General features: G+C 38.2%; 2 protein-coding genes across 2 annotated transcripts in view; one reads left to right on the top strand and one right to left on the bottom strand.

The window, feature by feature from the left end:
• Positions 1 to 1498, top strand: part of LOC130905910 (cilia- and flagella-associated protein 44-like) — a 74701-nt gene extending 73203 nt beyond the window's left edge. The window contains exon 34 of the mRNA XM_057819692.1: positions 537 to 1498. Coding sequence (XP_057675675.1) covers positions 537 to 776 — 240 coding nt within the window. The 3' untranslated portion in view covers positions 777 to 1498. The remainder of the gene's footprint in view (positions 1 to 536) is intronic.
• Positions 1499 to 7531: 6033 nt separating this feature from the next.
• On the bottom strand, positions 7532 to 9494 carry brcc3 (BRCA1/BRCA2-containing complex, subunit 3). The gene has a single exon (XM_057819322.1). It carries the CDS (start codon positions 9395 to 9397, stop codon positions 8615 to 8617), a length of 783 nt encoding a protein of 260 aa, XP_057675305.1. The 5' UTR covers positions 9398 to 9494; the 3' UTR covers positions 7532 to 8614.
• Between the last annotated feature and the right edge of the window lie 3750 nt (positions 9495 to 13244).

Here is a 13244-nt window from a genome sequence, read left to right as displayed (position 1 = left end):
TTGGGCGGTCATGTTCGTGTGTCATCTTTGGTGGCTGGGTCATGGTTGCCAAGGCAACTGAGGTGGGGGTTCGGCATGCCTTGACGTCAAAGGCGCCGAGCTATCAACTTGTTGCCTTGGTATGGCGGGGGTGTCCTGACCCCACCGAAGTGATGCTGACGTCTTTTCCTTTGCTGATCAGGCGAGGGCTGATATGCTGGTCCACCTTACTGTGTCAAAGGGCATGGAGTTTGTTTATTTAAACTATGGTTAAATGCTTTACTATGATGAATGTGTTAGACAAATGCAAACAGTTATACAGTGTCTGCCAGAAAAGTAACTATCCCCTTCACTGTACATTAAAAAAAGGGAGGGTGCAATAAGGGGTACTTAACACTTTCATACTCAAATAAATTGAAATACAGAATATAATACATTTTTACGATTCAATGCCCAGAGAATGAAATGACGTGGTTTAATATGAACATTTACATGTATTTAATGGTTATCTTAAATCAGCCTGAACTACAAACACCATTGTTCTTGTGTGTACTCAGGGTAAGCATCTTCAGGCCTGTAGCATGCGGGCAGACAGAAGTCAGATCTGGAGTCTTCAGGAACTGGTGAGAAGACAATCTGAAGAGATAGATAGGCTATCCACAGAGATCATCCATCTTGGTACGGGTGGAGGACACATGCTTCCAAGTGGCCATACTCATCTACCTCCACTCCCGCCGCTGTCTTTCCCCACAGTCAATAAAATGGCTAATAACAAGGACCATTTTGATTCGGTATAAAGGAAGAGGATATTATTGAAAGTGAGACGAACGAATGAAAATGGACTCCTCCTGACATATTTTAGTTCATTATGATGGGCATGCTTATGAAGACAATCACTACCTCTGACTGCTAAGCAGTAGACAAACAGATGAAACAAACAGAGGGCCAGCCGCAATATTTTGATTTTTTCACAAAATTCTTTAGATGACAGTGGCTCTTAAAAAAGTGGTCAGATTAGACCAGACCAGATCATCAATGGAAGTTTGATTAATACTTATTCATCCTCCATCTTCATTATTGAAATTAATGGCTTACTGTATCTTTTGGACTACCAGACATATTTAAAATCCTCCCCAAAATTTACAGCGTTTGTTATGTATGAATTCTTGTTGTGCTTATGCTTAATGACCTCAAACCTTTTTTTTCTTCCTTTTGGAACATAACTATAACTATTACACTTCTTCAATAATGTGCTCAAGACACACATTCATCATTCATTAAACCAGGGGTCAGCAACCCAAAATGTTGAAAGCCATATTGGACCAAAAAAAATAGAAATATGTCAGAAGTCGCAAAAAATTAAAAGCATTACATAAGCTTTATAATGATAGCAACACATGCTGTATCTATCTGTATTAGCTATGTTACGCTACTATTAAAAAGACTAAGTTGGCTAAAAATAGTTAATGACCCTTCATGATTCAATGTTTATTTTCCCTTCAGTGCATCCAACGCACCACGTGACTACTCTGTTGTATGATGCCACCTGAAGTTTAACGTCATTACAATATTAATGAATTGTTTCATTGCTTTTATGAAATAGAGAAATGCAATAAAGAAATCAGATTTTTTAATGTCATTTTTATTTTGAGGTTTCGGGGGGGAAAAAATGGAACGTGTATTACATGCTCCTTATCTGGGCATGTCTTTGATTTTCTTTATTATCTCGTTTTTCTTTTTGAAGTCTGCAAACAGGTGTTCTGATATGTTTATGAATGTCTCCTTCATGTACTCACCATCTGTGAATGGTTTTCCATGCATTATTATCTCCCGGGTTGCAACAAAACTTACAGCAGAAGTGGAGTTTGGCCATGCAATCCACTTCGTAAATCTATTTTTGCGCTCCTCTAACTTCCTCAGAAGTAATGGAATTTGTTTACAGATAAATACGTGTGTCGCAGGCTATGATGCAAATCTTCATTGACAGAAATGTTGAAATTTAATATTTATTCTACACATTTTTACAGCATTGGAAAACGTTAAGAATATTTGTATCATTTTTGTCCTCCTACAGGAACCATATCAAAACAAAAAAATATGTTCTCCTCCCCCATCTTTTTCCATTTTCTAACATTTTTGAAAATGCTCCAGGGAGCCACTTGGACAGCGCTAAAGTGCTGCATGCGGCTCTGAAAACACAGGTTGCCGACCCCCGCGTTAAACCAATAAATAAAATAATAATTACATAACCCACTCCCCACCCCCAAAAAAATCATTCATTGATGGGGCTCCTAATAATCCGGTGTATTTTATAGCCCCAAAAATATGGTGTCTTAAATTTCTCCATTCAGCCCCATAGAAGAAGTCGGCGTGATGTCACGACGACGTCATCTCGCATAGCAACGTGTCGCCATTTTGAGAGGGGGGCACGTACAGGTAAACATCCGTAGACAAACGTTATCTGAAATTCATATATTCCAGCTGTGTTTTGCGTCTTTTTTTCATATAAACATCTTAAACATTACTTATTATTATCACGAGTCACTGCCGACAGACGCAAGCAGGCAATATAACTTAAAACTAGTGTGTATTTTGCCTGGTACACCAGACTCACCGCTGTTCCAGCTATTGAGTCTGGCCACCATTCAGCGGATACAATTTCCAGGGCAGAGCAAGCCACAGCAAACAGACAGCGGAGTGGACCAATCAGCGACGGGCAGACGTGACGTTAGTAAAATGACGAGGGCAGGACGAGGGACTTGGGCGCGGAAGTAAACATACGAGGAGAGCAGAGTTTATTCAACATGGCTAGCGCGAGACAGACTGTTGTCAATGACTCGTGTCGATGTGTTTTTGGTAATTTAAAACTGATTTTACCGTGGATTGGAACATATTCTCGGCTCTCCTGTTCACCATCTGTGTTGTTGTGGAGACGACTTTCGACGCGCAAGAGTGACGTTGCTCGTTAAGAACACGTGAAGGAATTTAGTCCTCCCAGCCCAAACCGCACGGGGATGCCGGCAACAGAACGGAAATGTGCTCCGCCGCTCGACGCCCCCGAAGAGCCAGGCCAGGAGGAAGCTAAACTCCGCGCGTTCCTGTGTTAACCCTTTGCACACTGACTCCATGTTTCAAAAGCTTGAAGAACACTCGCCGAAAACAGGTTGACAATTTATTCGTCGACAATGGTCAAAAACAAGGCAAAAACAGACGACGGAGGGACAATTCTGGATCCAAAACAAGGCTACATGTTTCCAAGCAGAAGAAATCTGTCTTATCTCAGTGTCCAGTCTTTTTGAAGTCTTTGCTGACGCGGGTCTTGTCGAAGGCGTTTCTGGGCGTTGCTTTTGTGCCACCCCCGCTGTGGCCGGTTTTGGGCGGCTTAGGTTCGTGCGCGGATTGGGACGCCCGCTATCAACTTTGCTGTCCGGGCTGGTTGTGCTTGTTTTAGGACAAAGCGCTTTGTCCTTGGAGTTTGCTGGGAGAGCAGATTTGCCAGAGTTGGTGCGTCACTCCTGTGATAAGACGGCATTGTGTATCTCTTCTATTTCCTCTCATTAAACTATGGTGTTCTATTTATTTTATATTAGTAGCGTAGTCCTACCGTAAATATGAAAATGATACTATTTCCTGATTAATTATATTACGTGTGTTAGAGTAATGCAAACACATAGACGGTGTCATATGTATGTGTTAGACTATATATGTGTTAGACTAATGCAGACACTTATATGGTGTGTGCGATGACGATATCGTTTCCCCTTCACACGTCACGCAAATAAACGAATCTGATTTGTCAATTGATTTTGTACCTGCTCGAGAGGCCGTTCATGGGCTGGGTCCCAGACTTTTCTCTCAGTGTTTGAAAAATACAGGGAGAACAGCCTGGCCGTGCCAGGCAAACGTGTATTGGCCTGCAAATCTGCCCATACAAAGTCGCAGCTGATAGCTGGATAAACAATCCAAAGGAATTGCCTGCAGTGGAGTTCGGAAAAATCTACTACTACCTCATAAAGTCACCCAGTTAGATGACCTTTATCAATTACGTGGAATATTTACTGTGTGGAACTACGAAAACTGGTAGTATATACGGAGTGATTATTTCTGCAGTAACCGGTAATTCGCCTCCAAGCGTTATTTAGCCGTGAACACGTCATGGCAAAAATAACCAATTCCCACCAGGCCAATAATATACAGATTGACTGATCAGAGCAGTTCACGGCAAAAGAAAAATAACGCTTTGCGAGTTGTTGGTTCCGGTAATAATAACCACTGCCTAGTCTATTGAATCCTAGCAGCTAATTGGGGGGAAAAAAAACCCAGTAATAAAATGTCGGCTGCAAACGTAAATGTGCCTGGTCCACGGAACCGTGTTCTTTTACTGTTCCTCGATTTATTGCTTTCAGCCAATTGCTTGTCATTTTCTTCTCACGAGGAAGAATGAAGAACTTCAAATGTGGCTCAGAACTCTTCCTTGTGTTACAACCCGCAACACGGCAACTTTTAATCATTCCAACGGAAAAAAAAGACCGCAAATAAGACAAAAGTTCAACGCGTTTGTTCTACAATGCACGACAGAGCAACTGCTTGTGACTCGTGCTTTGCCCCCATTTCATTATGGCGATGCTTTGTTGTGGCTGGTGACGTCATTAATTCCCGGATGTCCGACTGCGAGACATTTTGATCAATTACATCAACAGTTAGGTGTGAACACTGCTCTGAGTCAACCAGATTTCAATTTTACTTACATCAGTACTATATACCAGCTGTTAGCATTTTATGTTGATTCCTCACTTGAATGAATACCTAAAATACAGAGCATGATGTAGAAAAACTAGTGTTATTGCTTAGAGGGAGAGGTCTATTTCTAATCGTTTTCATCATAGGCGGAGATGCAGAGGGCATTGCCTCCCCTGGTGGCTGAAAAATGTCATTGCATGTAATTGATTTTTCTATAAATGAATTTAAAGAGGAATGTAGTTCAGTTCAGATTTTTTGACATAAGGCTTAATGTTCCAGTAAGCGAGGGTTTGTTAGTTTGTTAGTTCAGGGCTCCGGAAACTAGCGCGAATCAATCGTGCTTGCTTAGCATACCCATATTAAAACATATGCACCCGTGAGAACCACCGATGACCCTTGCAAGCAATAGTGTTGGCTATGTCAGGATAAAGTTATTAACATACCATTGCATGTCAATAATTGTAGAATGAACAGCAACCTTTGCAATCCAGCAGCTCTGCAGGGAACAGGCCGTCTAGACAAGCAGGGTTAAGAGATATCATATTGGTTTTTTCATCACATATTTTTTTTTTTTTTTGTGGGAACAAAAGGGATTGACTGAGCACGAGTGGCCGAATCATTTGTCTCAGTGTGGTCGCATTACGAATCGAAAAAACTAGTCCTGCAAAATGAAATGAATTACAGCAGTTTTGTGTGACATTGTTTTTGCCGCATTGGTTTTTCGAACAATGATCTGCATTTTGAATTAATTCGACCATGTTAGATCTGTTAATATCAATAATAATAAAAATTATTAACTTCCCCTTTAAAATAAAGACGTCGCCGGCAAAATGTTGTCAATACTTGTAAAGCAAATTTAAAAAAAAAAAAAAAAAAAATGAATGAAATGAACAATAATCCTACAAAGTATTTCATAATGGGTCAAAACTATTTTTCGAACGGATCATGTGAACACAAACAGCATATATATATATGTATATATATATATATATATATATATTATTGATGACACTGCGTTCCGGGGTCATCAACATGTTTTGTCCCCCCTCCCACAAAAGTCAAACTCTGCCTATTGTCAGAAGTGGGTAGAGTAGCCAAAAATTTTACTCAAAAGTAGCATTACTTCAAAATAATATTACGGTACTCAAGTTAAAGTAGTCGTCCAAAAAAATGTACTCAAGTACAAGTAAAAAAAATATTTGGTGAAAAGAATACTCAAGTAATGAATAGCATTGTGAGTAACTGCTTCTATTTTTGCTGGATTTTGTGTTTTTTTTTTTTTTTTTTTTTTTAAACAATGGTATTTTTTCTGAGCACAAAGTTAACCATATGAATTGTTGTTATAATGATACTGTTCAATAACCCATTACATTACTACATTAAGCCAAAGAACTACAAAAAAAAATATATATATATATATATAAAAATAATTACATAAATGAAGCATTATTCATCCAAAGAGCATGAGTGCCCTCTGGTGGAGAAAAAAGTTCCTTGTTTGAATGGTGAAGAGTTCCTTCATAATTACTATTTTGAAATTAAAACAATCATATCTCCAGTTTTCTGAGGTCAATCAGTACCAAATAAAAACTGGGAGAGAGGTTAAAATCCGTGCTTTCGAGTCATGTTGAGGGTAGCGCTCTACATCAAATACTTCCTTTTTTACGGTGCTTTAAAGACACCACGATTGAACAGGCTGGCATGAAGATATAACGGCAATCTTACGTCTTATTGGTATAGTGGAGTCATGTGATTATTGTTGGGACGTCTCATTGGTGAAATCAGTAGCGCTACCCCAGTAATACACCAGGCACGTTTCTATTCTTGGCAAATAATAAATCTAATATGTAGAATAAAGAGGAAAAATGTAACGACTCTTGTGTAGCCCATTGTAGCGGAGTAATGTTTTTTCTTCAAAAATCTACTCAAGTAAAAAGTATAGTTTAGTAAAACTACTCTTGGAAGTACATTTTTCTCAAAAACTTACTCAAGTAAATGTAACGGAGTACATGTAACACATTACTACCCACCTCTGCCTATGGTTTTAATCTGGAAATATAAAATGTTTAAAACAATGAAATCTTTAAAGATAGTACTTTGCTGTTAGTGCATAGAAATGTTTAACAGTTCTTAGGCAGTACCACATGTGAGTAGTATCGCGTTACATTTACTTGAGTAACTTTTGGAGAAAAATGTAGTTCTTAGAGTAGTTTTACAATGCAAAACTATTTTACTCTTACTTGAGTAGATTATGAAGAAAAAAACACTACTCTTATTCCGCGACTTTGGGCTACACGAGTCATTTAATTTTTACTCTTTATTCTATTCTATATTATTTTTGCCAAAGATGCCAACAGTGGCTTAGTTTCCCCAATGTGACATCGCAACAATAACCACATGACTCCCATTATATCAGTTAACAATGTTTCTCCACTAGAGGGCACTCAAGCGCTTTGGACAGGTGATGTTTAATAGTGTTGTTCTGATCTGAATTTAGAGATTTTGTGTAATCTTTTTGGCCTTCTATGGTCATGTAAGAGGTTATAGTGTGCCGAGGAAAAATATGTGCCATTATTTTATTTCTAATCAGACATTGTAAGTAGTTACTCACAATGTAACTAATTACTTGAGTAGTCATTTCAATTAATACTTTTTTTGATGACTACTTTTTACTTGAGTAATATTCTACAGTAACGCTACTCTTACTTGAGTAAAAGTGTTGGCTACTCTACCCACCTCTGGGCAGTACAGATTGCTTTGGTGTGGTGCAGTAGAGCGAGAAATAAGATCAAAACAAAACTTGCACCTTTCACGGTCTTTATTTAAAGTATTACAGTATGTACAAAGGCATGTTCATTAGTCTAAAGGCACAGTCATTTCATCTGGTGAAATCATATTTTAACATAATTAGGTTGGATTGCCTCAATATGCATGTCAATTCATGCAAAACAATTTATTAACGTTTTTAATTTTAAATTCATCAATTGATTTTCAATAATATAACGCTTTACATCACTAGAAAAAAATATATTTTAGTGTCTTAAAGTGCAAGATGCCCAAAGCATGTGACACATCATCACACAATAAAGCTTGAATGGGAATTCAGACTGCTGGAAATACAAAGTGGTGAAGCGTGTCAGGTACTAACTCAAACTCAAAAGTTACTTACTAAATGGCTATTTTGACAATTGCAAGAATCATTTGTTAGTTCCAACAGTTTTTCCCAGCAGGGAGAAAGGAAATCACTCAACCTAAAAATCCAGAAAATGTACTTCAAATGTACCTAGAGTCAGTATTAATGTAGTCTATTAAGAGGGAGTCTATGGCAATGTATTCAATGAACTGTAGTTTGAATTGCACATTTACTAGTATGTTCTTTGTCCACACCAGAAAGTCAGTTTTGAGCACTAGTTGAACAACTACATTAATAGTTTGCACTTAAATAATAATACAAGTGAACACTGTCATACTAGCAAATATTTTCCAAGTGATACTTTATTAGTAAACAGCCATCAACTAATGCACAGCTTTTACTGATGTACTTGTTCTACTAGTACGTCCTGGACAGATTTTGGGGGGAAATATAAACAAAAAAACAATGACGACAACAACATTGAAAAGATGGAAGGAAACAAGGCAGTATTGCCGCACCTTTACTAGTGAGTGCCTCAACATGGGCTTTTTCTTAAGTGACATGTCTTCACTTTTTTTTTGTGCCGAAGGCAAAGATGTTACTTGAAGGTACCACTGCACAGATGAGCTCCAGCTATGCCTACTGTATAGATGGCTGTAGAAATGACCCCCGCCCTCAAAATGATAACAATATGAAATATTACAGCTGTGGTAAATAATGAAGACACATCAATTGCCACCTCCCCTTCAATCCTTTCTCTGCTCAGAGGGCACTGAGTTCCTGCGTCAGCCTCTCCTTCTCCCGCTGAAGCTCCACGATGCTCTGCTTGTTCTGCTCCAGCCGGTCCTCCAGCCACTGCAGCAATGGCCCACTCACCGCAGACATTTGGCTACACAAGTTCTTGGTGAACACAGATCCATTGTGGATCTTGGTGACTGGGTCCAAGTGGGCCAGGCTGTGGATCTTACGGTATGTATCCTGCTCCTCCTGACACAGAATTCGCGGCAGCTCCACGGCTGACTCCAGGCACACTTTACCTATGGCCTCACGCGGGACGACATGGATCGGGATCTCCACACGCTCATAGTCGGAGCCTTTTTGGACCTGGGCCGACTGGAAGCAGGTGTAAAGTACGCGGCCCGTCTTGGTATTCTTGTCCTCGATGAAGCAGGAGAAGATGAGGCCAACGAAGCCCTGATCCAGCATTTGGTACATAGCCTGAGTCCGCACGTCAACGTGGGAAGGCCATACGGTGATGTGCGGATGCGAGTGGTACCAACCCACCACCCGCATCGGCTTGCCCGTCATGTCGGCCAACCTCTCGGCTTCGGTGGAGGCGGCAGACAGCTGCTCCGGGGAAATCTCCACCCGGTCCTTCCTTTTGTCAGAGCGGCGGAGGATGATGACGGAATGAATGTGGACGATGCGGGTTACTTCGATCTCTCCGATACACAAACCCATCACTTCTTCCTTCTCCGTGCTTAAAGCGTGATTCATACACACTAAGAAGGCGTCCGACTCAAGATGAACCGCAGTGACGGCCATTCTGTTTCTTCTAAGCACTTTTTAAAATGAGAGTAACGTAGCAACCGGTGACAGAAACGGAAACTAGAGTTTACTTCCGTATTTTGTTGTGTTTCAGTTAATACCTTCCGAAATGAAACAACGATTATTTAATGGTTCCGTCAGTTCTTTGAAGCGCGGTACCTCACATCGAAAATAATATTAAACTTAATTATATTTCTTGAAATATAAAAAAAAACACACACACACACGCATACACATGTAAATAATAATTGAAACATCCTTACATTATTTTCAAAAGCACATATTGATATTTTCTATCTATCTATCTATCTATCTATCTATCTATCTATCTATCTATCTATCTATCTATCTATCTATCTATCTATCTATCTATCTATCTATCTATCTATCTATCTATCTATCTATCTATCTATCTATCTATCTATCTATCTATCTAAAGACAAGGCAGAAAAAGCAGCTTCTGCTCTTGCACCACTCTTTAAAATAAACGGCTGTATTTTAAGCCAAAAGAACTATTGTGTTCAACAGAAAAATATGTCTATATGCTGCCATAGCAAATTCATGGCGCAACAAGCCCCCCAACTATTTTTAATTTGTCCGTTTTACCCTGGAAACCCCTGTTTACAGACACCGCGCAACCGCTTTTGTTTCAACCTAGCCATAAAATGTAATCGTATTTATTATTCAAAATGTCTGTCATTTTTAGCTTAGAATCATTAATTGATGTTTAATATTTAGTTAAAAAAAAAAAAACACTTAAAAAAATTATTCACTCGCATATTTTAAACAAATTACGTCACAATGAAAAAATTGGCGTCTGTAAAAAAGTCACGGATATCTAACGCATAACGATCGCTCAATTGTATTTTTTTCGTTACCGTCGCATCCCCGATATTTAGATGATAAACAATCGATCCAAACAAAAAAAAATTTATTAAAAAAAAAAGAAAATATATATAAATATATGAAAATTAAAATCTCGACCACTCTTTGATGTCTGCGATTTCTGCATCGCGACCCTTGCTATATGACCATGTTTCACCCTTAAAATCCCCCCAAAATCCAGCTGTGGCCATTCACAGCTGTGTCTTGACAGTCGGTGATACATGCTACATGGAGTTTTTGGATCAAAAAGGGGTAAGTACACGATAACATCTCGTTAAAATCATGGCGTCTTTAATTCTGCTCTCATGTGCTCTCACCTTCAGTTAGGGTTTTGCTGTTTTTTTTTTTTTTTTTTTTTAACTGCCCTCCTGTTCAGTTTTTTTCTTCCAACCAAAAATTGAGATTTTAAGCTTTCCAATGATGTATCACACATGCATATCGGACAATTTTGAAATTTGGCCAAATTGGGGTCTCAGAGCGGAACTTCGAGTCACCTGAGTGTTTTCCGCCATATATATATATATATATATTTACACATATCAATGTGTGCTGTTGAAAATAATGTAAAGTATTTCAATTATTGTTGACTTGTGAAATATAACATCTTTTAATTTTCTGTCCGATGTGTTATTCTCATTTGCTGTCTATGTCTATTTGTCTTTTTCAGTAATTAATCGTTTGCAATACATCAATAATTTCTGAGTTAACTAAAAACTGCAATTTCTGGAGAAATTACAATGAGGCTTTTTTTAAAAAATTCAAACAATCACAAATACAGTTGCACAACAAATACAAAACTGTGCAATGCAAACAAACACACATACATATAATAATAATAATAATGATGAATAAAATACAAAGGAGGCACTTTGTATATATTGTACTACACCTGGCAGAATTCTTTCAAAATATAAGGCACTTCAACATCACTGTCACACATTATAAAGAAAAAATAGAACAAAAGAAAATATACACAACTCTAAGAGCCAATCAAAGACAAATCCCTCAAATACTGACGTGTACAAATACTCTTCTTGTTCTTTGTAAGCTTCAGTATATCTATATAAGAATTAAAGTCCAAAAGAAATAGCCGAAAATATGGCATGAACCTTGAAACCTTCAACTTGAGTAAGTAAAATTTACCATGCAGCAACATTAAATTAACAACAAAAGATAATATTTTAATATCAGACCTAAATCCAACAATTATCACACTTTGTTCATTGACAATAGTATCTTTAGTTTTTTCAACTAAAAATTGCACAAAATCTCTCCAAAATGCAGCTATTACAGTTCAAGAGCAAAAAAGATGTATAATTGTCTCTGGTTCAGATTTATAGAAAGTGCATTTATCATCATTGTCCATGAACTTGGCAATCATTCCATTGCATGGATAGATATTGTGAAGTATTTTGAATTGGAGTTCTTTTTTTTATTGAAATGCGAAATTGAAAGGGGCACAACCAAGTTTTACGCCTATTGACATAATCGAAAAGTGAATTCCAAAAATATTACGATGGGTCTTTGCTGTGGTAGGTACAGATCTATCAGGTCACTTCCTGTTGATTTGGGGATATTTCAGGGACACATCCTGTTGATATCAGGTCACTTCCTGTTGATTTGAGGACATTTTGGGGACACTTTCTGTTGATTTGGGGACATTTCGGGGACACGTCATGTTGATATCAAGTCACTTCCTGTTGATTTGGGGGCATTTCGGTGACGCGTCCTGTTGCATGGCTGTCAAAGGCATCGACTTACTTGGGTGCCAGTTGAATGTCAATGAGCTGTAATGTTAAGTTTTTGGTAAAAAAAATCACAAATACACAGGTTTTTCCGCCATTGAAAATCAATGGGAAATTTGGACGTGCATGGCCTTCATTGGCATCGACGTGCATGGCTGTCTGTGTCATAGACTTACTTGTGCGCCAGCTGAATGTTGATAGGCTGTCATGGTAAATGGTCAAAAATCACAAGGACCAATGTTTTCCAGCCATTGAAAATGACTGGGAAATTTGGACGTACATGGCTGTCAATGGCATCCCATTAGAAATGAACCGGCAATATTTTTGCGAATTTCAGGGAACCTTATGTTTTTGCCAATTCTGTATAAAACCTTTATGCCCATTACTGTCCTGGAATTTTTTATTTTTAAATTTTGTGATTGCTAAAAAAAATTGCAGGACAAGTAGCGTTTTGAAAAATGTTTTTTTTTATTTTTTACCTGCGTTTACAGGTTAACGGAAAGTTGTGGGGGGTTGCGCAAAAATTCCGGTCATTTTGATATTCGGTCAAACAGTTCGAGCTGTGTGGAGCGCCGAGAGAAACGCCATTTTAAAAAAAGGAATTTTACTATATGGGCCATTGCTATGCAAAGCCCCATCTAATATTCCCTGAACTAAACCAAAAACCATAAGCACAAACTTATGATCCGAACGGAACTGTGGATTATGAGAACCACTTCAAACCTAATGCTAGTATACATAGATCTTTTATCGCCAACCTGGGTAGAGGAATCTTGAGGGTTTTGCACAGGTTCTTAGCTGTTCTCAGTATTGATGTTGTGCTGGTATTTGCTGAAGGGTCCACTCAGGGTCATTGCCCCGAGTGCCCTGATCACTACTAGTACCACATTTTGTTTAGATATACTTTCAGCTCTTGATATTTTCCAGCTTCTTGTTTTCTGTTTCTGGACTTTGTTCTCAATAAATATTGCTATATGTACAGTACTGTATTGCAGAATTATGGCCTGGTCGTTCTCACACACCTTTGGTGGTATCTGCCATCTGGATTCATGGATTATTAGAGGTGGGTAGTGTAACCAAAAATTTTACTCAATTAAGAGTAGTATTACTTCAAAATAATATAAATAAAGTAAAAGTACTCATCCAAAAAATGTAAAGTATAAGTTCAAAAAAAAAAGAAAGAATGAAAAGAATACTCAAGTAATGAGTAACAT

The sequence above is a fragment of the Corythoichthys intestinalis genome, chromosome 17 (genome assembly GCF_030265065.1).
Source record: "Corythoichthys intestinalis isolate RoL2023-P3 chromosome 17, ASM3026506v1, whole genome shotgun sequence".
NCBI classification, from domain to species: Eukaryota; Metazoa; Chordata; class Actinopteri; order Syngnathiformes; family Syngnathidae; genus Corythoichthys; species Corythoichthys intestinalis.
Note: the sequence above shows the minus strand (reverse complement) of the source record. Positions and strands in the feature narration are given on the sequence as shown.